Source organism: Euprymna scolopes, chromosome 25, assembly GCF_053919585.1.
Source record: "Euprymna scolopes isolate OS-2025 chromosome 25, ASM5391958v1, whole genome shotgun sequence".
Classification (NCBI taxonomy): domain Eukaryota; kingdom Metazoa; phylum Mollusca; class Cephalopoda; order Sepiida; family Sepiolidae; genus Euprymna; species Euprymna scolopes.
This window is the reverse complement of record NC_136506.1, coordinates 32,324,545-32,349,166: the sequence shown is the minus strand read 5'-3', so window position 1 is coordinate 32,349,166 and position 24,622 is coordinate 32,324,545. Positions and strand designations below refer to the sequence as shown.

The 24,622-nt window shown below is 34.1% G+C and overlaps 1 protein-coding gene across 1 annotated transcript in view; it reads left to right on the top strand.

Annotated features, from left to right (window-relative positions):
• Nucleotides 1–24,622, top strand: part of LOC145247314 (mucin-2-like) — a 109,262-nt gene that overhangs the window by 5,093 nt on the left and 79,547 nt on the right. Inside the window, exons 2-6 of the mRNA XM_080108950.1 lie at nucleotides 6,962–7,120; nucleotides 9,090–9,181; nucleotides 17,877–17,975; nucleotides 20,557–20,745; nucleotides 21,074–21,166. Of these exons, the coding sequence (XP_079965076.1) occupies nucleotides 6,962–7,120; nucleotides 9,090–9,181; nucleotides 17,877–17,975; nucleotides 20,557–20,745; nucleotides 21,074–21,166 (632 nt within the window). The remainder of the gene's footprint in view (nucleotides 1–6,961; nucleotides 7,121–9,089; nucleotides 9,182–17,876; nucleotides 17,976–20,556; nucleotides 20,746–21,073; nucleotides 21,167–24,622) is intronic.

Sequence of the window (24,622 nt, the reverse complement as noted above, 5' to 3'; positions counted from 1 at the left end):
TAATACAAATATGATACAAAAGAACGCTCCGTTTATAAATATTGTTCAATGACGAGGTCCAAGATCGAAATGCATTGATCAGAATATAAAAACAGCTGATAGTCTCAAAAATTGATTTCATCTGAGGTTCAACATCTTAATCGATGAATTATTATTTATTTACAAGAATCAACAATATATTTTTCTTTTTTTTTTCTTGTAACTTTTCTTCAGTCCAGGCAAAGCGTGTTTCTGCAAATGCATAAGAGTCTACTTTTATAAGGGTCAATTTGGAGAAGGGCGAATTAGGTAGCAATTTGTTCACTTTACATTTAAATTTCTTCATGTTGAAATGAATTTCAAAGACAAGTAGCCCGAGAGTAAAAGCCATTAGAGTAAAATATTTTCTGGTATCTAGGAACTACTACAGTGAAGGGTGAATCGAGGACTTATGATTGAACTAGTATGTAAATTTACAAAAAAATAAAAATATTCGTATAAATTAGATCTATTTTTGTTATGCGATTGAGATTATAAAAAAATTAAAACGTACGATTACAAAGACGCTGGACATATAAAGATAAGAGAAAGGGCATAAACGTATAAACGTATAAAGAATAAATGTTGAATTTTAAATAATTGAGATACTTTTTACAAAAATAAATAAAATAAAATAAGTTATTTTGAAAGTGACCTTCGGCAAACTGGCATCAATTCAAACACGTTGGCTAAAACAATGCCATCTCTCCCCACCCCCGCTAATATATCTGTCAGACGTACACACAACATCCAACCAATATTTTATTTTATTTATTTGTTTATCTTTTTCTGTAAATGATACTCTAACTTAACTTCCAAATCTGACCCCCAAGATCACCATGGGCATGGAATATGTGCCTATATTAAAGATGGATTTCCATGTGGTAGGGACATCTTCAGACAAGATCCTAATTTACCTATATGTGCTTTCGGGTTGCACTTGCTCACACTACTGCGTTTATATTGACTCTCTATCGCCCCCACAACAGCAGAGTTACTATCTTTAAAAGCATATCTGAGCAAATTGGCCATGTCCTATCTGCTTATCCGTCAGCTAACATTCACGTATGTGGAGACTTCAATGTTCACAATGTGGAATGGTTAATCCACTCAAACAAGACCGATTATGAGGGGAGATTCTGTCATGATTTCTCCATTGCTTATTACCTATTGTCACTCTCCTACTCCCCGGAGAGTTGACCCCATTTCCCCTTCAATCCTCATATTAAAAATCGGCCTTGTGCCTAATTTGCTCGGTATATATATATATATATACCCAAACTTTGTCCTCGCGTGGCGGCACGTAAATTGAGACGAAAATTGTAACTTGATTAAGAGTTTTAGTTCAGACGCATTGTTGTATTCGAAATCAAATTATCATCTTTGTCTGTTTTTGTCTTTTAAAAATTGCTTTGATTACCAACGCCCCTCCCTCCTTAACACACACTAAGTAATCTGATGATCTCAACCTAAAAAAAAAAGAAAGAACTTTTTTATTTTCACTAGAACTTCACATAATTTTTCTAATATATAAAGTTTTTCTGGCGGATTTTCAAAGTCAAAACCAAATAACCTTTAAACTAATGAATTAATCTTTACCCTTAACTAGTCAAAAATTTCGTTTTGTTATTGTTACCAGCAAGAAATTGAATGTAATTAGCTTTTGCGATAATGCAAAATCATTTGCAGTAGTTATCAAAAGACATGGAGGATGCTGGAAATCTGGAGAGACTTTTTATTAATCAGACTCCAGGAGAGACACCTTGTGTCATTGTCAGTGAGAAAACACTGATAAAGGCTTATGTAAAAACTATTATTACCACTACTACTACTACTACTACTACTACTACTAATACTAATAATAATAATAATAATAATAATAATAATAATACAAACTGAGAAACACATTCAAGCAAGAAGACCGGATGTCATAATACGAGGAGCATGCAATAAGCAATGCCCCTGACCCACTTCCAGTTGTCTCATCTAGCTGAAATTGCGCATGTGCAATGATTTATATCTCTAAGGGTTATGTGGCAAATTACAGCTCTGAACTAATTGTGGTTTCTGTTTTACAGGTGTTTGAACTGAGTCAGCCTGTTGAATGTCGAGCAATGATCCGGTTTTTGTATTTGAAAGGATGCACGCCACAGGAGACTTTTGATGAAATGAAAGAAACTTATGGCGATAATGTCCCATCATATGACCTTGTAAAACGCTGGCATTGTGAATTCAAACATGGCCGGAAGTCTGTGGAAACAGCTCCCAGACCTGGTCGCCCCCCCCCCCTCTGCCATTGATGAGGCATCTGTCCGTCAAGTTGAGGCTGCCATTTTGGAAGATCGGCGCATTACTATTCGCCAAATAGCCCAAGATGTAAAGATTAGTACAGGGTCTGTGGAAACTATCATCAATCACCATTTGCATATGCATAAGGTGTCTGCCAGATGGATTTCCAGGTTGCTCACACCATTCCAGATGCGAGAACGCGTTGAGTGCTCAAGAATGAATTTGGAGATGTGCCAAGAAGATGAGTCAAAGTTTTTCAAAAGACTGATTACACAGAATGAAACCTGGGTCTATCACTATGATCCAGAGACCAAAGCTCAGTCAATGCAGTGGAAGCACTTAGACTCACCACCTCCAAAGAAGGCAAGGGTGCAGCCCTCCGCTGGCAAGGTCATGCTCACAGTCTTCTGGAACCAGGATGGAGTAGTGATGACAGATTTCCTGGCAAAGGGTACCACAATTACAGGAGCCTATTATGCTTCACTTTTGAGGAAATTAAGGGAAGCTATCAAAATCAAAAGGGAGCAAGATCAGAAAGGTACCCTCCTCCTGCAGGACAACGCTCTGGTCCACAACTCGCATGTCGCCAGATCAGAAGCACGGGCGTGTGGTTATGAAATCCTCCCCCATTCTCTCTACTTTCCTGACCTTGCACCCTCTGACTTTCACCTCTTCCAAGCCATGAAGTTGTTTTGGAAAGGAAAGTGTTTCCCAGATGATGCAGCCTTGATTTCTGAAGTCACGTCGTGGTTGGAGGACCAACCTGGGGTGTTCTACAAAAACGATCTCCAGAGCTGCATCAAACGATGGGAAAAATGCATAACTCTGGGTGGTTCCTATGTAGAGAAAGACTAATAACTGATCCAAGTTTCGTTGCTCTACTGCTATGGGAAGTGGGTCAGGGACATTACTTATTGCACGCCCCTCGTAATTAACAAAAAAGAAAAGTCCTGTCAAATCGTAGACTTTGCTGTTCAAGTTGACCACAGGATGAATATCAAGGAAAAGGAGAAATTAAGCAAATCTGCAGAGCTAGCCAGAGAGATAAAAGGGATATGGATGATGAAGAAAATCAAAATAATATCTATAATAACAGGAGTACTAGGAACAATCCTGAAAAACTTTGAAAAAAGAATGGGGGAAATTGGAATCAGAAGAATGACTGGAAAAATACAATGGACAACAATAATGAAAACAGCTGAAATATTAAGGAAAACACTTTAATATGGAGATTAACACATGAGCCACAAACACGGGCCAGACAAACTGCTGCAGAGGCAAAACATGAAGCTCTACATGGAACCAAGAACATTAAAGCATGTATGTATATGTTCTCTAACCCCACCCCATCCCTCATTACCTCATAACTGCCCTCATCCCCCAAAAAAGGAGTGAGACTGAATAGCCAAGTAGAGTCAAGGAGGAAGGAAAGACCGAGGAGAGAGCACTGATCAGACTTCCGCTGGATGTTTGTGAAGAGAACTGGGACCTAGGGGAGGCTTATTGCCACTCAAATTCCAGTGAGGACCAATCGCAACTACCAACGGGAAATCAATAGCAAGCGGCTGCTGCGATGATGCAAGTTTATTTGCAAATTTTATCTAAAGAGGTGGAGAGTACTTGAAATCTGGGGGGACTTGTTGTCACTCAGCTTCCAGGGAACACCACAGGCTGTTTTCAAGAAGAGCTCTTTGATGACCTGTGTGAAAGCCAATAATAATAATAATAATAATAATAATAATAATAATAATAATAATAGAGCCAATAATAATCATAATAATAATAATAATAATAATAATAATAGAGCCAATAATAATAATAATAATAATAATAATAATAATAATAAACGCATGTAGTAGTAGTGAAGGGTCAAAAAGAATGGAAAGACAGCAGTAGAGTATCTACCAGATCTTCACTATTAGGTTTTGGAGAGTGTTGGAGCTTTGAGAAGATTTATTATTATCTAAATTCCAGAAAAGACCAATGTTCATTGCAAGAGAGAGGTCAACATTAAACGTTTGCTATTTTATCATAAAACTAGCGGGGGTACCCGGCGTTGCCCAAGTGTTTGTTTCCGGGACGGGGGGTGGAGTTTTAAAAAATGTTATGGTAGGTAAGTAGGAAGGATCAAACCCGGAGTCATGAGTAAAAGTAGGAAAATAAAGTGTGAAAAAAAAAAAAAAAAAAAAAAAAACATCTGCAACGTTAACAGTTCGGCCACCAAGAAAAGTCCATTCCAGTTGTTTAGGAAAAAAAAAAAAAAACGACTACGGTAGGTCGGCGCGAATGTGAAAATATAATGTGAATTGTCCAGCACGCTAACCACTACGCCACAGAGCACTGCAGCTTAGTTTAGTGATTTTAAATAACTTCACATGAAAGAACTACGAAGCCAAACCGGTGTTCTCTTCTCAACTGTTCCTTGTGAACGATCCCTAAACGGTGTTAAGTGGTGGCAGGGGGAGGAGGAATTTATTAGAGAGAAAATATTTTACCACTTCCATTGATCTTAACCGATTTTGGCCGTGACTTCTCAGCAGAAAAAGTATAGAAATCTAAGATTATCGAGGAATTTGAGAAATAATAAGCCTATAACACACCTCAGATATTGTTCTGCCGTTTGTGCATATTATATTTGCATGAAATATCTTGATTTTTAATCCTATTAATGTCAAAATCAGACGGGAAAAAAATGAGTTCATTTTATTTATATAGAGAGAGATGATGTGTAATAGTTATCGGAAGATGAGGAGAATGTAGGAAATCTGGGTAAAGTTGTTGTCACCCAGACTCCAAGGAACACCACTGAGCAACCATTAATAATGGCTTGCGTGAAAACTCCTAGTGGGTAAAAAAATAATAATTAAGTAATTGTTGATAATGATTCGTCTGGTCTTCAAGTTGGGATCAAAGTGATGAAATTGTATATTTATAGACAAACTAGCAGGGAGACCCGATGTTGCCTGGGATTGAATGGTGATCAACGAATGTTTTACTCTCTCATATTTAAATTATAATCAAAATCGGTGAAATCGCTCATTTTTAAATCAAATCGATTGATTGCCTGCCCTGGTTGCACTGGGAGGAAGCTTTATATGCCTCCCTGCATTTGTTCAGATTTGGCCTTTATTTTTACCTCTATTTCTGTCTTTCCTTTGTGAAGGCTGCTGTGCCAGCAACTTCGATCTCCTGCTAGCTCTTCCTAATTTTTAATGTTCATATTCATTGTGCTTAGGTGGTGCTTTATCATATCCTTGTGGCAGAGTTTCTGTCCACCAATTTTTCTGTACCCATTTTCCAATTCTCTATAGAATAGAATTTGGGGATGCGGTTGTTTTCAGTCCATCGCAGCTGTGTGGTCGCTATATATCCTGTCCATGTTGGCTCTGTTGAGTACTTCAACATTAGGTAGTAGAGCCCACACAATAAATATGGTATTGTGGTGACTTGAAGTAAAAGTGATATACGGATGGTGAAAAAATTAGTAAAAAATGGTGATGCATGGACATATAGATCAGAATTGATCTAGTTAAGACTAAAACAGATAGAAGCTGGCCACAGATCCCACTATCAGTCCCCACACTTTGATAGTTTTGTGCCTGATTTATTAAAATGTATTTCATATTTTTGCAAATAAATAATTCAATGTGTAGCATTTGTTCTGTCCTCAGTTAGAGTATCTTTATTTTCGTCCTATCAAAAGTATCCCGTTTTGGGGAGCTGGATATCCAGCACATAAAAATATGATAGCGTGTCTAACGTTGCCCTTGTGGGAATGAGGGTAAATATGGACTCGTGTAGAAACTCTTAGTAAGTAAATAATCTTTCACTCTACAAGAAAGACTAATTGTTTTCTCCTGAGATCCATCTTTTCCATTTGGCGGGCCAATGTCCAAACATTCTCTTTGAGTGTAAAAAGAACTCATGGAAGTTGCAAACGTTCACGGCTACGACGAATTTCTTTTTTTACACTCGAACAGAACGTTCGAACATTGACCCACTAAATGGAAAAGATTGATGAACAAACAGGAATTATGGCTACTGTTCAACGAAACATGCATAAGAGAGAAATACTGCCTAAATGTATCAATAAAGACCAATGTGCATTTATTTGTTCCGTCATACAAATGATAAAAACCTGTTGGCTGAAACCATTCAAAGTATTTAGGAAAAAGTAAAAAGGAAATTGCAAGTTAGATTCTCTCACTTTCTCACCGTATTAAATAAATTTAGAAAGAAATCTTTTACTATATTTCCATAATGAGACGTTTTCTTTCTTTTTTTTTCTTATTTAAACCCGACTGATACATTTTTTTTTTCTTTTTTAATTTTTCATGGGGCGTTTTCTTTCTGTTTTCTTTCTTTTTAAAAACAGATTAATACGTTTTTTTTTTTTTTTTTCCAGTTTGAGACGTTTTCTTTTATATATATATATATATATATATATATATATATATATATATATATATATATATATATACCAATTAAGACGTTATTTTTTATGTGCATATTAGTGCGAACATTGGCGAAGAAAAATTTTGTTTGTCATTTTTTATTTTCATAAAATAAATCATAGACGTTCGTTCTTTTTTGTCTTTGAGCGTTTACAAAAATATAATTGAAATCTATCACTTTCGTTTCTATTTTCTTGCAGCCATTTCTGCACGGAAACGGTTGAAAAGTTACAGAACGTAACGAAGAATGTTGTCAAGAGCAAAATCGTCAACTATAAATTGTGTTCGGAGGCAGAAGCGAATCCGGAAATGACGATTCTTGGGAAGGAAATCGAAACTTCCTACTGCAAAGTCCGATGGTAAACTTTTCCTTTTTATTTTTTATATATATATATATATATATATATATATATATATATATATATATATATATATATATATATATATATTCTTTTTTTTTACATATGTTTTAATCTTCGATGTAAGGCAATTTCGCAACGTATGTTTTCGTGTTGATTTTATTTCGTTTCATATAGATGCCCTTTCGCGATCTTGTTTCTACTTTTTTTTTAAATTCTAACTGAATGTGGAGAACATGAAGAGGGTGATTTTTGGAGTGATCGGCTTGGTTGAGACAGATTTGATAAAGACAACTAAAATACTCCATCTTGAAATTTGCTTTGTGGAAGCCTTACACTTTGTGAAGACCATTTGAGACAGCTGAAATAAATTTATATTTTAAAAATATAAAGTGCTGTTCAGTTGTTTTACAACAAAAGAACAGAGATATCAATTAGCTATGGCGTTGGTCATTTTATGTTTCATCACGGAGCTCGGCAGTAAAGATACAAGTACTCTTGAATAAAGAAAGGTATGAAGCATATATCATTCTTCTCCTAAAAAAATGATACTTTATTTATATGAACTGTAATATATACCGTGTGATAACTCTCTGATACAACATGACTCAGTTTATACGTCGATATCATATTCTCTTGGTAAACAATAACGCATACAATTTATACGTTTTTATCTGATCCCGTTATAAGAACAATATCTCATCCACTATACAACATTACTAAATATATAAGTATTATAACATAGCGAACTGGTATATTAGGAGGAGAAAAATTAATGTTCTTAACATCTTTACTAACTCAACATTTCAGAGATAAAGAAGGACTTTAATAGTATATTCAAATATCTATGTATTAAATAGAAATCCCAGGAAGGGCCTTTTGATTTCTAAAAACTTCGACTGCAGTAAAATGAAAAAAAGAAATTGGTATTCACTTGTAGTCCAAGGCTTCTGGTGTACATGAACCAAATGTGTTGTTATAAGAAAGGATTTATTCAATTACCTACACCATTCGGTACAGATGAAAGAAAGTTGAATCGTACCCAAGTGAAGACAGGAAAGAAAGTTCTTTGAGTCCCATAAAGTTTGTCAGTTACCATCGGGCAAAGATAGTCGATGATTGACCGTCCAGTGCATGGGGACAGTAGAGAGAAAGAGGACGCATTTCCTGGTTGGTTTCAGGATTATTTCAGCTGACCAACTGTGAGTTCCCAAGGGACTGAAGCAGTTCTTCATGAGACAGATAGAAATAAATCCCTTTCAGCAAGTTGATTGGACAAAGCGTAACCAAATCACCTAGCAGGGACATTTCTCCGCAAGCAAAAATAAGTCGTTCTTTATGAATTCTACAAATGTTAACAAGCAGTAAACACCCAGCCATAATTACATCAAACAACCACATCCTAATGTATTCATTCTTTATTATTGCCATCGAACACACACACGTGCGCGTGCGCTCTCATATCCACACATAACTCAACATGGAACAGCTACAACGTTTTCCATATGCTGATAACTAAAGTCGATACAGATGTGTCAAAACCGATTGCAATGTCTAGTTTTACGTGAAAAAATTCTTTGTTGTTTTCCTTAGAAGAGATATTGTTGTAATGTAAAGCAGTCAGCTTTTAGCTATAGTTATCCACAGACACATGTTTCGTCGTCCACAGTTTATCAGTGTGACTCTGCGTGCCATGATTCAGAATCCAGACTCCGGTGATTGGCGTTAAGTGCTCTATCAACTGATCTAACAAGGCTGCTACTAATAAAGTAATTTAATTACCATTATGTCAACCGTTATTTAAAAAAGATAATGTGTGTGCGTGTGTGTGAAAGAGAGAGGGGAGATGGAAAAGGGAATTTAACATATAAATTAATTATCACAATAATGTCGAACAAATTATGGTACAGTGAATGAATTTTATTTTTTTTAAATCTATTAAAATTACATGATGCCTTTTAACTTTCAGGGACCAAGTGGTACCAGAACAAGTCATGGAACTGAAAAATGTTACCATACAAGTCTGTTGCAAGGGCTGGTCAGGTGACAACTGTGAACAAGGTAAATTACATTAAACAGTTCAAGTGTTTGAGATATAAAGAAATACCAGAAATTATTAAGCAAATAAAATACGGAATAGCAAATCTTGCAGTCGGTTAATGAACGTGGCAAGGAAAGAGAGCTCATACTCTCTCTCTCTCTCTCTCTCTCTCTCTCTCTCTCTCTCTCTCTCTCTCTCTCTTCTCATAGATTTTGTCTGTAATGCGAAGCAGACGTATTTCGAATGTCTTCTTTCCTCCCTCCCCTATAGGAGACAGACCGGGATAAAATTAATATCGTACAGAAAATTCACAAACTATTTCATATATTTACTATTTTATTTATTACTTTTGAATTATTCAGCTCACACTTTATTAGCAACAAAATTTAGTTCTAAGGACACTTTCGAGACGCTATTAAAGGAAGAGAGAGACACATGAACTCTACATTTTCTGCTACTACACACATTTTCTGCTACACGACAAGTACGTTTGGAAGATTCGTCTACTTTGATACTCATGTGTTGTATTTTCCTTGGTATTTATTTACAAATAAAACTTCAGTGCTTATCAAAAAGTGCATCTGTTGAAGAGAGTCTATAAAGGGCGGTCACAAGTTCCCTTCTTCCTTTTGGATTTGAAACTGACGGTACCGATGTTGTTCTTAACTTTTCATATATATATATAATGATTTAAAGGTTATGAGGGGTTTTTGAAGCATGAAAAACGATGTTACTTTTTGTATTTAATATTTTTATTGTTATTTTTTATATTATGAATTTGCTTATCAGCATATAGATTGAAAATTAAAATTGAGTTGATAGTGTAAAAATATATTATCACCTCAATTTGAATTTCCAATCTATGTGCCAATAAGCAAAATTCATTATTACACATATCTATTTTGCAAACAACGTTTCCTCTGATGAGATAAGCCATTTATTGAAAATCCAGAGGTCAAGGAAAAGACCTTAATAATTCTTTTTTTTTTTTTACATGAAGGTCACCACTTATCAAGGCCCGGAAGCCACTTGGGGATATCTGATAGGCCCTGAACTGGCATCTAAGCTTCAGCTTCTGTCCCATCGACGTAATATTGCATCCCTCCGCCTGTTCTACAAGTATTTCAATGGTGAATGCTCTGGCGAACTGCAGACACTTGTGCCCCCACGACGTAGACACCCTCGACAAACCCGAAAGGCAGCTAAATCCCACCCTCACACAGTAGAGATCCCTAGATGTAAAAGATCTTTCTACTCCAGTAGTTTCTTCCCCAGAACCGCTAAACTCTGGAATTCCATTCCAGGCCACAGCTTCCCCAACTGTACTGACATGCAAAAGTTCAAGTGTAACGTGAACTTGCTGCCCAAATCCCAACATAGTACTCCAGTAGTTGTTGCCCCTGATAGTAGCCCCCTTCACCAAAGTGGCAACGTGCCTTGTTTGGGGTGAAAATGTAATAAAAAAAAGAAAAGAAAAAGAGGGTTATTGCGTGTACAGTAATCAATGGGATAGTATCATAGTAATCGTTAGTAATGGAGATTTGATAAAGTGTCTTACTTAAGGGGACGGTTCATCAGGAATTTGTTTATGTTTGACTTGAAGACATTCAAGTTATAGTTAGGTGAGAGACAGGCAAACGGAAGATAGTTCCACAGGCGTGCACTTCTAAGAAAGAAGCTTTGTTCATGGAATCTACGTTTTGGTTTAGGCACAGATAAAAAGTGGGGAAAATTACTGACAGTGGTTTCAGATAGACGGGTGTTTATCGTGAAAGATTGGCGAGGGTGGACCAGAGATTGGAGCACTTGCCATGGAAATAACGATAAAACAAAGACAGGCTCGCACTGTCTCTTCTGCGGAAGAAAGGTTGCAGGAAAGAGAAAAGGGCATCCCCACTAAGTCATGAAGTCTATTTTATACTCTGTCAAGGCAAGTCAATTATCTGTACTTCTTTGTCAAACAATAAATTTTGGCATTATACATAATTTATCTCAGCATTCCCATATATACATACATATATATATATATATATATATATATATATATATATATATATATATATATAGTCATCCACATGCAATAATGTTTCGCTGTATCACAGCTCATCAGTGCGGCTAGACAGGCAACTACCTCAAGCCAGGATCGAAACCCGACCGCCCGTACAACAGTCAAGACCTCTAACCATTACGCTATTCGGCGGCTGCTTTGCGAGTAGTGAATTAACGATGGTTTGACATCGTCCGAAATACCTAAGCTCGATTTGTTTAATACGCTAATGGCAATTCGTGTATCACTTCCCAATATGCTCAACTCAAGATAAGGAGCATTATAGTCATCCACACACACACACACACACACACACACACACACACACACACACACACATATATATATATATATATATATATATATATATATATATATATGTCATGAAACTTTTTCGATGTTTAAATCTATGAAAAAAGAAATTAAGCTTTAATGCTTTTAGGGCACACCCTAATAAAATAAATAATTCAATACAAGCTTCTGAAATGACAAACGCAACAACTTCATAAAAGGTCACAGAAAAGGTTTATTGGGGAGAATGTTGTATTTTCCTTGTAGAAAGCTGGACTACGGCACCTGGTATTATTATCGCGGTAGTTATTCCAGTGGAATCGTCGATACCGTAGAGATAACACCGAGGTGAAGAGAGAGAGAGAGAGAGAGAGAGAGAGAGAGAGAGAAGAAAAGGAGGTCCGTTCCGTTTGAGTTGTTCTTCTTCAAACCTGGTCAAGATGTGGCCGAATAGCACAGGGGAGAGTCATTGATCCGAGGAAGAAAAAAGTCCCATTTGTTTCTGCTGCAAACCCCAACTCCTTGGCTTGTAAGTCAGTTTATCTCTCGTCACTGAATTAGTTGCTCCCAACACTTAATGAGTTGCTTACAATGAATGACTTTTGAGGACTTAAAACCAATAATGTGGGGATGGGGCATATAAGGAGGAGGAGGAGGGTTGATACGTATAGACTTGAACACGGTGACCCGTTAAATTAATATATGTATGAGATTACAGTGACGCACAGACAAACAAAATGTTACGTAACGCGCTTAAACTGACACGAAAAAGGGCGGGAAAATCAAATGTTTGAGCTTCTCCCCCCCCCCCTCTTTATTTTTACGCTATCTTGCACTATCCTTTTGAATCTTTTTCATGCTCTCTTTCGCTCATTTGTGAGTCAAAACAGCTTCAGGTCACTTGATTGTAAAATCGTTATAAAATGGAACGCAATTTTCACTCAACTGATTTCGTCAAACAAAAGACTGTAAAATTTTTGTTTTGGCTTTCGTTAAGGGTCGCACTTCTTTGTTTACAAAGCCATTCGGAAGTGACATCAGATAAATTTAAAGGTACGGATGATCAACACTGTATATAATATGGCTTTTTTTTTTAAAGCAAATATAAAAAATAGAAGTTTTATTCAGTCTTCATTTGAACTTTTATAACAAAATTATAACCTTTATAATTAAATATGTTTATGAACTGTTTTTTCTTTTTCTTATTTTCAAATCAAACATCAGGTGTTGGTAATTATTTTTTCACATCAAACATAAAAATAGAACTGTTATAAAAATATTTATGCACTGTTTCCCCCCCAATAAAGTTTATTTTTTTATATAAAAATAATAATGAACAGTTCGTAATATATTAAAAAACAGTTCATGACTTTTTTTTTTAACAAAACCTCGTTGGAAAAAACAGTTCATAAATATTTTTATAACATTTATATTTTTATGTTTGATGTAAAAAATAATTATCAACAACTCTAATGTTTGATTGAAAAAAAAATACAGTTTATAAAGATATTTGTATTATAAAGGTTATAATTTTCTTATAAAAATTCAAATAAAGACTGTTTAAATAAATCTTCTAGTTTTATATTTGCTTAAAAAAATGGTAACATTATACACAGTGTGGGTCATCCGTACCTTAAAATTCGTCTGACGTCACTTCCGTTGAATGGCTTTGTAAACAAAGAAGGGCGCCTCTTAACGAAAGCCTTTGTTTATTTTTCAGGAAAAGGGTCGCTTGTTTCAGGTTTAAAAGATATTTTAAAAAAAGAAAAGCTTACTCTAGAATCACTGGAAACCACTCCCGCACTTAAGGTTAGTAGGACCATAAGCCATAAAACACCCATAAGAAAAACTCGGCGCTTGTTAAGATATAGTCGACAAACTGACTTTTTTAAATATATCGTTTTTTGGAGGGGGGTGTTACATAGAGGTCACCACTTATCAAGGTCCGGAGGCCACTCCAGGGTAAGGGTTATTGGGTGTACAGTAATCAATGGGATAATATCGTAGTAATCGTTATTAATGGACATTTGGTAGATTCGATTACTTAAGGGGGCGGTTCGTCAAGAATTTGTTTATGTTGGACTTGAAGACAATCAAGTTGTAGTCAGGTGGGAAACAGACAAACCGAACAGAGTTCCACATGCGTGCTGTTTTAAGAAAGAAGCTTTGTTCATGGAATCTACGTTTTGACTTAAGCACAGTCAAAGAGTAGGAAAAATTATTGACAGTGGTTTCAGCTAGACGAGTGTTTTTCGTGAAAGATTACCGGGGGGGGGGCAGAGATGGGAGCTCAGACGAGCATTTGCCATTAAATTAACGATAAAATAAAGACAGGCTCGCAACGTCCTTTCCGTGGGAAAGAGGTTGCAGGGAAGAGAAAAGGGTATTCCCCACTAAGCTATGAAGTCTATTTTGTACTCTGTCGAGGCAGGATAAGCTGCTTCTAGCAGCTCCTACCCAGATATGGTAACAATACTCCATCCTTTATTTATGAAGTAGATATACCAGACAATTTATGAAAGTTATTATTTTAGCAAGAGGTGGCGATTATTTGGGTTACTTCATTAAAAACAATCGTCGAAATTAGTAACATATGCAAGAATTATGAAAAATGATATAATGTGAGTTACTTTGTTGGTGGGTTTGTATTGAAATAACCAGCCATACAATGTCTAAAAGTTATTATTTTAGTGATAGAAGGGGGCGATAACGTGGATTTACTCATGAAAAATGATAGCAGAAATTAGTAACATACCATAGCCTATGTATCAATGTTTTTATTTTAGTAAGAGTGGAAGCAATAATGTAAGTTAAATCATGTGACATGGTTGTGTAAATTAGTAACATATCAAAAAATTATGAAAAATGATTAAATGTGAGTTATTTTGATGATGTATTTGTAATGAATACCAGCCAAGACAATGTCTTAAAGTTATTATTTTAGACAGGTGAGCGATAATGTCGGTTAAATTGTGGAAATGTGTAACAATCCAAGAATTATGGGATTCAACGAGATACGTCAACATATATACTTACAGATTACCAGGAGTCACCCTGGATTCAATGAGATACATGCAAATGTATGCAAGCAGAATACATGGTCAGCTGGGATGTAATGAGATAGATGCAAATATATACTAGCAGAATACTTGGCGCTGCCTTGGATTGAATTAGATTGATTGAAATATATACTAACAGAATACCTTGCGTCGCCCAGGATTTCATGAGATTGATTGAGATATATACTAGCAAAACACCCAGCGTTGTCCGGGATTGAATGAATTAGGTGAGAATATATATTAGCAAAATACCTGGCATCGCTTGGGATTTGATGAGATAAATGCGTTGCATATTACCTGTCCTTGCATATACATGCTGTAAATTACCTACCCTAGGTGAGATACAATTATTTCATATGTGTAATACCCGTCTTATGTAGGTAAAATATTCTTTTGCTCGAAATAGCAAATGATACATAAACATACAAAATTCCTCTCTCATAAGAATAATCAATTTTTTCATTATGTGTACGGTCCCGAGCAACTTTCAATACTGTGCACTGATATTTTCGTTTTTGGAATATAAGCACATTCATGATTTTTTTTTTACAAACGTTAAAAAATTTCACATTGTGTAGCAATGTACTGAAACAATTATAAAGATATTTGTTTTTATTTTGGATGATGCAGGGCATCCGAAGAGAGATTTTTCTAACAAAATGAAAGTATAATTTTTAGCAATAGGTATCTAGGAAAAGGCCACTACATATGTTATAAATTCCAAATTTCCGCAACCTGGCAAATACTGGTACACGCTAGCAAATTTAGATTTGCAATTACAGAATATGATTCTAATTTTTTCCTTTGCTCTTTATTCTTACACTACACTAAGTTTACTGTTTTATTTCGCTACAGTTGATATTGTGTGGAACAATAAGAAAATCATAGTGAACAATGCATTCAACAAAATTTCACACAAATTTCTAGATACCTATATCTAATAAGTTCAAAAGAAAGGACACACTTAGGGAGGTATTTTGGTGGTCAAGTCACTAAATAGAGATTAGCTGGTTTCCCGGCATAGCCCAGGATGTAATATAGATTGACTGAAATACATGTTCTAGCTGGTTTCTAGGCGTTGCCAGGGATGTAATATAGACACATTATGTTGTATATTACCTGTTCTCTTCACCCTAAGGTAAAACAATTTCATATACATGCTGTAAATTACCTATGCTAGGGATAAAACATGAACAATACCAGTCCTAGGGTAGATAAAACAAATAATACATAGAGATGAAAGATTCCTCTCCCCTAAAAATAAAACATATGTTCAATATCTGCTTTTGTTTTTTCATTGTTTATACGGTCCCGAGCAACGCCGGGTAGCCCTGCTAGTTATACTCTATGGGCAATCAAAATTTTCAGAAAGTCGGCTGTGAAGTGGTTAGCTCCAAATATGGCTACTAAGTTTTATCGATGAGTTTTGTTTGACTTTGTAAGCAGTAACAGGACAAAATAATCCACCGTAATAATTTGTTTTCTGATTTTCGCAAATTAGTCCGCCGTGCAAATTATCTGTCATATAAAAGACAATTTATACAGTAATATTTAATTTATAAATAACCTCTATTTCAATTTCATTTTTTATAAACTCTGTTTGATTTTAGTATTGGTTTCTTACAAAAATATATAAATAAATAAATACCATTCTTTAAGTTTACCACTAACTCTATGTCAGAGTGGCAACACTGGAAACCTAACACTAAACTGAACCATGAAATAACCTTAATCCTTTTTTTTTAATTCCATTTTCACCCCAAACAAGGTATAGTGCCACTTTGATGTAGGAGGCTAGCTACTATCGGGGCCATAAGTTGCAGGGATGCTACGTAGGAAGTTGAGCAGCAAGATGTCTGTTCACATTACACTTAAACTTTTGCATGTTAATACAGTTGGGAAAGCAGGAACCCGGAAGGGAGTTCCAAAGTCTAGCAGTTCTGGGAAAGAAACTATTAAAGCAGACAGCTATCAAGATAGTAAAAATCATTATCCGGTTTAGCTTCGAAATGTCATGGCCTAAAGAAGTTCTTTCCTACTCTTTTCTTATTTTCGTCCTTATTGATCTGATTGCTAAAACAAAATAAAGTTTTATGTAATTGTCATTCTCTATTTTTTTAATTTAATTTATGAATTTATATATTGTTTTAACAAAAACCAAGACTTCAAAGAATGGGTTGATAACAGCAAATAGTGTATTTCATTGTTAGTTGCAATGTTTCAAGACTATTCGGACAAATCCAAACATTATGTCGTTTGAAAATTTTCACAAGAACGGCCTTTCTTCAGACTTGCTGAATAAAAAACACTTTAACAATAAAACAAGGAAATTTTCAAACGACATAATGTTTGGATTTGTCCGAATAGTCTTGAAAAAATTGTAACTAACAATGAAATACACTATTTGTTGCTATCAACCCATTATTTGAAGTCTTGGTTTTTGTTGAAACAATATATGAATGCTCAATTATGAAATATGATAATTTTGTAGCTTACAGTTTAAGTCATCTCTTTTTGGTTAAAAATTTATTGGTATATGAACGATTACTGAATTATATAAATCCAGTAAAATTCGGAATACTACAAATAAGACTATATATATAAATATATATATATATATATATATATATATATATATATATATATATATATGTTAGGGTTAGGTGTTTTACGGTTACAATTAGATTATGGGTAGGTTGTTAAGTCATATGATTTTTAATTTGTGTGTATGTAGACATGTTCGACAACTCTTCTTGTTTCACTTATCAGTGTCCCTTTTTAATGAGAAAATTCAATAACTGATTCTCGAGACTGCAAACTTTTACCAATTTTCACAAATTTACAGAATTTTCGGTAAACCTGCAGAATGCGGACCGTATTGAAATAATAATTACTTAGATATTAGTTAGAAATCTATTCTTACTATGGAGAGGAGAGGACGTCTTGTAACTATTCTGCATTTTTTACTTAACAATCAAAGAATAAAAGATTACATTATAATGGGTTAATTAAAAGGTTCGTTAGTTCATATAAACACATGCGTCTTATCGGTCACTTTTTGATATTGCTGGCAGATATCCACAACCAGAACTAGTTTCCTATAATGTAATTTCCCCTTTTTTGTATTTCTACTTCTGTTTCTACGATTTTTGATTCCCAGCCATTGTTGACCTTTCATCTCTATATGATGTATTTTCTGTTCTCAAATTCCATATTTCAACCTCTTATATGTACTAACTTTCATACCCACATATTTAACAACTAGAGAATAGTTGAATATTATTTAATGATCACTTTTTTCTCTTTTTTTAAATATAGCTGTCTGTACAAGACCTTGTCTTCATGGTAGTCTCTGTGTTGGTGACAATGTCTGTGACTGCAAAGGAACCGGTTACATGGGAGATGATTGCAGTCAAGGTGAGTATAAAAAAAATAATGAAACTATTTAATCTATCTTCTATATACCTATAAAGTTCAGTTTTTGCACTTTGAGATTGATATTAACAGCCTACCTTTTCTATTTAAAAATTATTAAAACAAACATTTTAATATACTCAGTCATGGATATGCGAGCTACTACATGAGGGTTTCCTTTGAAAAACGAGCATTAATTAATTATTTATTTATTTTTTATGGTTTTTTATTAGATGATTGGTTTCATTTCACTATTATGCTTATTTCTTTTTATGCATAGGTTTTACATTCTGCATAATTGCATAGAATTTAAAATGAAAACTTTCTTGCACACACACACACACACACACACACACACACACACACATATATATATATATATATATATATATATATATATATATATATATATATATATATATATATATATAAGTGACTTTGTCTCAGGTTGTTTGCGAAAATTCTTTACCAAACTCCCCTCTAAATAGTTGGTCTACAGACTTGAAACTTGATATATAAAGTATTTGAACCTCGGAACACTTTCGATTTGATTTTTAGCCTGTAGAAATAGCTGCTAAGGGGTCAAAATTGAAATAAAAACAGTTAATCTTAGCAGAGGTAAATTGACTTATTTCTGATCATACATACATATACATTTTAGCTTGAACTCACTTAATGTTTAGCTTTTTTTTTTTTTTTATCCATCTGGCAATAGCTCAGGCAGTAACAATGAAAGCTGAAGCACTAAATAACGACTAAGGCTTAGACGCTGAATGTTTTGGTTTCGATTCCAACTGATAGCATGGAAGTCGTTTTTTTCTTTTAACTTTTGAAATCATTTCTACATATATATTGGGCACAATATAATAATCAATAGAGCATTTGTTCGCTAATAAAAAATACGATATCTGCATGAATTAAAATATCATATTTAAGCATATTTTATGACCGAACAATGCTGGGCGGCCTGCTAGTTAAAAATATTTCTCATTTTTTTTTTATGAACGCATGAAATACACTTTCTACAGATGTTGATGCTTTTTATAAATAATACCATTTTTCATGATATTCGCCTAGCATCAGACATTCTACTTTCCATTGAAAGTAGAAGTTTATAAGAAATAAAAATTTGCATCCTGTCTCCAATCAGCACGTCTATCCCTGTTGAGGGAGATGACATACAGCACCTAGTATTTTCAAATGGTTCCCGTCTTGTATGTACTAGCCAAACTTAATGTTGTTTAACTTTGGTGATCTAACAGGAACTGATATGTTAACATGTTATGCCATAAATTATGATCAATATATATTACCTAAACTAATCAATTGGAATAATCAAATAATAATTACTATGCATTAATCTAATAACTAGAATATAAGATTTAGTATATTTATTTAATATAATTTAATCAGATAATTTTACTTACTAACGAATTCTAACTGTAGTTTTGTCACTGTATAAACACGACCATATTATTGTTCTCTTGTTTCTTCTCCGTGGTGTTATGCTGATGTTGTGTCTGACTTGCTTTGTGAGTAGGCAGCTGGAATAAATGCTCATACTTGAAGCAAACGAAGATCTTTTCCATAATTCCAAAAATATATGTTGGTTATCTTAATTAGTTTTGATCCAGTAAATTCAGGGAACTTCTGCCATTACTAAGTAGCGAACAAGGGAGGAATCTATCTGGCATGTGTATGCAGTGCGATGATGTATAGAAGTGAAACCTAACCAACAAGAGTTGAGGACATGCATTGCACAGAGAAATGATATGAGAATGATACAATGGATGTGTAATGTGAGTCTTAAAGACAGGCCCAGATCAGAGGAAGATCAAATCTTGGCTGTATAGAGAAATGTGTGCAGAACAGTATATTTCAAAGGTATGGCATGTTGAAATAATGGATGAGAACTCTTGGCTTAGTGGATGTAGAACAGTTGAGGTAGCAGAGTCATTTGGCAGGATTATGCCAAAAAGAAAAAAAAGGGAGAAAGTGGTAAGGATGGACGAGAGAAAGAAGAAGAAATAAAGACCGGACCAGAGATATGTTAGTTTGAAGTCAATTTCTACAAACCATTCAACACACATGTGAACATGTAAAACTGATGTTAAATCGATGATGATGATGATGATGATGATGATGATGATGATGATGATGATATAACTTACAATGTCTTCTCATTTGACCTTAAATTATATTGACACACTGCAACGAATTTATACGGAATGTATGCATTATTGGAAAATGTGGATTGCTTTATATTTTCTCTGATTGACTTTCTAATATAAACAATTGGATAATAATGTTGTCCTAGAATTATCTGAGCTATCTCTCTTGAGTTATTCTGGTGAATGCTCGAAAAATGCATTCTCCTGCCTAGAAGTCAAGAAAATTTATTGCGCACATGTGCAGAAGTTAGAATAAGGATCTCACTCTTTTCTGATTTGTTTTTCAAAATAGTCAAACTGTGGTCAGATTTTCTGCAATATTTGCATGAAATTAAATCTTGCTACGTAATCTAAACTAGTGTTCAAACACAACGCGAAAATTTTCAAACTGATGTTTTCTTTTTCTTTTTTAGCGGTCTGCGAAACTCCATGCAGAAATGGTGGGAATTGTTCAGCTCCAAATACATGTACATGCCCGACAGGTTACACTGGCTATATTTGCCAGAAACCAGTCTGCAACCCTCCATGCATACAAGGAGATTGCTTATCACCCAACAAGTGTAAATGTCATTCTGGGTTTGAAGGACCAACTTGTGAATCTGGTAAGCTACTGAATTTTTAGTATTATGTATGTATCCATTTACATACATAAAACACACTTTGTCGTTGTCCAATCACTTTTAAGCACTTCTGTTGCCTCCTGCAAGAAATATGTGTGCTTTTTCTCTTTTTTATGTGTTAATTGCATTCTGGAAGAAATTATTATAAATGCATTTAAGAATGTAAGTTTGTTTATAAAATACAAATAACAAATACAATAAAGTAAATCAATTTTTTTAAAGTGAGTCGAAAAATCTGAGAATATTTCCGAACAACGTATTTCTAAGAAGAAAACAATAAATATTGGTTTAATTTGTTTATTCATTGCAGTTGCTTGTCACAGTGAGTGCAACGGCGGAAAGTGTGACAAATTTGGAAATTGTATATGTCCCTATGGGTACAATGGAACACATTGTAAACAGCGTAAGTATTGTTATTGTAAAGTTATGCATATATATCACTTCAAGTAGGCGATTTTAAGCATGTATGTGTATGTTTCTTGCTTCTACATTAATTATTTTTTATTTACTATTAATCAATTTGTATCAAGTGCTAATATAAACTTTTAAAATATTCCAATTTCAAAAATAAGTTTATTTACAAAATTAAAATCACTAAAATTGATTTGTTTTTTTTTTTTTTTGTGTGTGTAAAGAAGTGAGCCATTTTTTTCTGTTACACTCAGACAATACTGCCTATGTGGAGCTAGTTTATTAAATAAAGGAAATTATTTTTGTTTAGGAGCCTTATCAGTGTTGATTAAGCTATTTTACTTATCTTTTTCTTATTTGAAATGACCTTTACTCATCATTTGTATATGATGTCTTTGTAGACAACATTTCAGATTGTTCCTTATTACACACTAGCAGGGCTGCCCGGCGTTGCTCGGGATCATATAAAATTAAATAAAAGTGAAATTATTTTTAACATCTCTGTATTAGAATTTCTATGTCTCCCTCTTTCTCCAGCCGTCTCTTTATCTTTCTCTCTTTCCTTCTCATCTTTTCACTGTCTTTCTCTGTAACTCACTCTCTATCTTTCGCCTAACTCATTCCTCCCTCTTGTTTTATTCATCATTTGTATATGATGTCTTTGTTGACACCATTTCAGATTGTTCCTTATTAAACATGATGTTCTTTTGCAATTCACCTCATCTTTTGGGACAGAATGTTGTATTTGTCAAATAAATATCGAATGTTTTAATGCTATCATTGTGTCTAGAATGTCTCTTACTTTTTGATAATTTTTATACTCTTCCAGCAATCTAAATTATATAATTTCTAAATTGCTATAATTCAGTCTTATAGTTCAATAATTGTGTGCTTCTTCATTTGTTGTAAAATTACATAGGCTGTCATTGATAATCCTGAAATATCAAAAATATAAAATCAAATAATATTCCTGCTATATTTAAAATAATCCATGTTCTCAAATACCTTATGCACTCTGTATATAAACAGAGTAAAAGTCAATGTCAGTGCTTAGTTACCTTCTCTCCAGGATATTAGACGCAAGATCAAGAGTGGTTTTGAAAAGCCAGCACACTTGGAGAAATTATCTCAGCAGCCCCAACGGCATTCCCTGGTAAAGATACCCAGATTATTGACAATAATCTAACCTCTTAGGGAAAAGGTAAAGCTTGGGAAGGTAGACCTCTTAGAACTTAACAGAAGCAAATTTCAGCCTGACAGCAACAATACCATTGTTGAACTTATTATTAAGGATGTAAATAAAAACCTATTACAAAAGCAGAAAATACAAATATTATATTTGATGGATAATTTTTATCACAATGGTAATTTTCATGTTATTTCATTATGTGGTGAAAGGGTTAAATAATATATAGTTCTTAGTCTATTCCAGCCCAAAACTTAAAAATTAATCATAAATTTAGAAAAGATCAAAGAAAAATTATGCAGCCACAAGTTATCTGGAAAATTTAATGAAATATGTCTTCTAAATTATTATGTATAATTTTAAACTGAAACTATATTATTTGTATAATATAGTTTCAAATTTGCTTGATTCCTAATGAGAGCAACATTAGACAAAAGACCAGTTTTTAATAATGATGATATCACAGCTTCCAAAAAAAGGGAACTTGGAATTCAAAACATTACTAGCCTGTATATTCCTATCAATACTAAATTACAAACAAAGGTGCTTCTGGTAACAGACAATACTACCATTCTCTACAGGGTCAAAGACAGCTAGTTAACAAGTGTTCTGCTGTCTTTGAATTTTTATCTTTTATAGTAAGAAAAAGGTTTTAAGGAAAATCTTATAATATTCCTAACTGACTGATCCTATGAGAATCATGTAGTGATAGAATCCATTTTAAAGTACACAAGTTGTGTTATGCAGTAATTTGATGGAAAGTTGTCTAAATGTAGACATCAAGTGTCCCTCAAAATCTATTAATGTTACTATAAAATTAGATATTTTATATTTCAATCTTTACATTTTAGAATTACACAAATGTTGAGTCTTTTCTCCAATATGAAGGTTACCAGGTTATGTATTAAATTATTGTGAATAATATCAGGTTAAAATATAAAGAGAGAAAGACCATGATAAAAAACAGTAATTAAGAGACAGTTGAATATATATATATATATATATATATATATATATATATATATATATATATATATATATATATATATATATATATATATATATATATATATATATATATATATATATATGGGCAGGAGCTGCTCGGTGCACCCTATCCTGCCTTGATAAAGTTTAAAACCTGTTTGAAATCTAGGTGATGCCCTTTACTCTTCCATGCATCCTCTTTCCCACGAAGAGACGTTGCAGGTTTGTCCCTGCTCTATCATTATTTTCATGGCAAATGCTTGTCTAAGCTCAAATTTATGGTCCCTCCCCTTTGCTGGACTTTGACAAAAACATGACTAGCTACAACCACTATCAACAATTTCCCACACTCTCTATCTGTGCCTAAATCTAAAAGCAGATTCTATGAACAAAACTACTTTCCTAGAACTGCCTGCCAGTGGAACACTGTTTTGCTGGCCTGCTTCCTGACCAATTACAATATAGTAGCCTTTAAGCCCTATATAAACAAGTTCTTGATGAACCGTCCCCTTAAATAATCAAATTCTACCCAACTTACACGATTAACAATTACTAGATTACTGCCTTACATTCAGGCTGCTAAAGGATAAGGGTTAATTCCCTTGAAATAATATATATATATATATATATATATATATATATATATATATATATAGTAAAGAAGACCATGGTTGAATATATATCAGAAAAACAAGAACTGCGACCTGTAAATGGGATGTCTGACAGTAAATGCATCAGCGAATAAAACCATACTTTTTTTTTTTTTTTTTTTTTTTTTTTACAAAGGCATCACCACATTATCAAGGCCAAGAGGCCACTCAAGGATAAGGGTTAAAGAGTGTACAGTAGAAGTTGGTCAATATAGTAATCATTAGTAATGAAAATTTGGTAAATTTAATAACTTATATGGAACGGCTCATCAAGAACTTATTTACCTTAGACTTGAACACAACCATATTGTAGTCAGCCGGAAAGCAGGAAAACGGAAGACAATTCCACAGGCGTGCAGTTCTAAGAAAGAAGCTTTGTTCATGGAATCTATGTTTAGGTTTAGGCACAGATAAAGAGTGGGGGAAATTATTGATAGTGTTTACAGCTAGACGAGTGTTTCTTGTGAAAGTTTGGCGAGGGGGGACCATAGATTGAAGCTCAGTTGAACACTTTCCATGAAAATAACGATACATCAGAGACAAACTCGCAACATCTCTTCTGTGAGATAGAGGTTGTAAGGAGGAGAAAAGGACATCTCCTACGAGGCTACGAAGTCTATTTTGA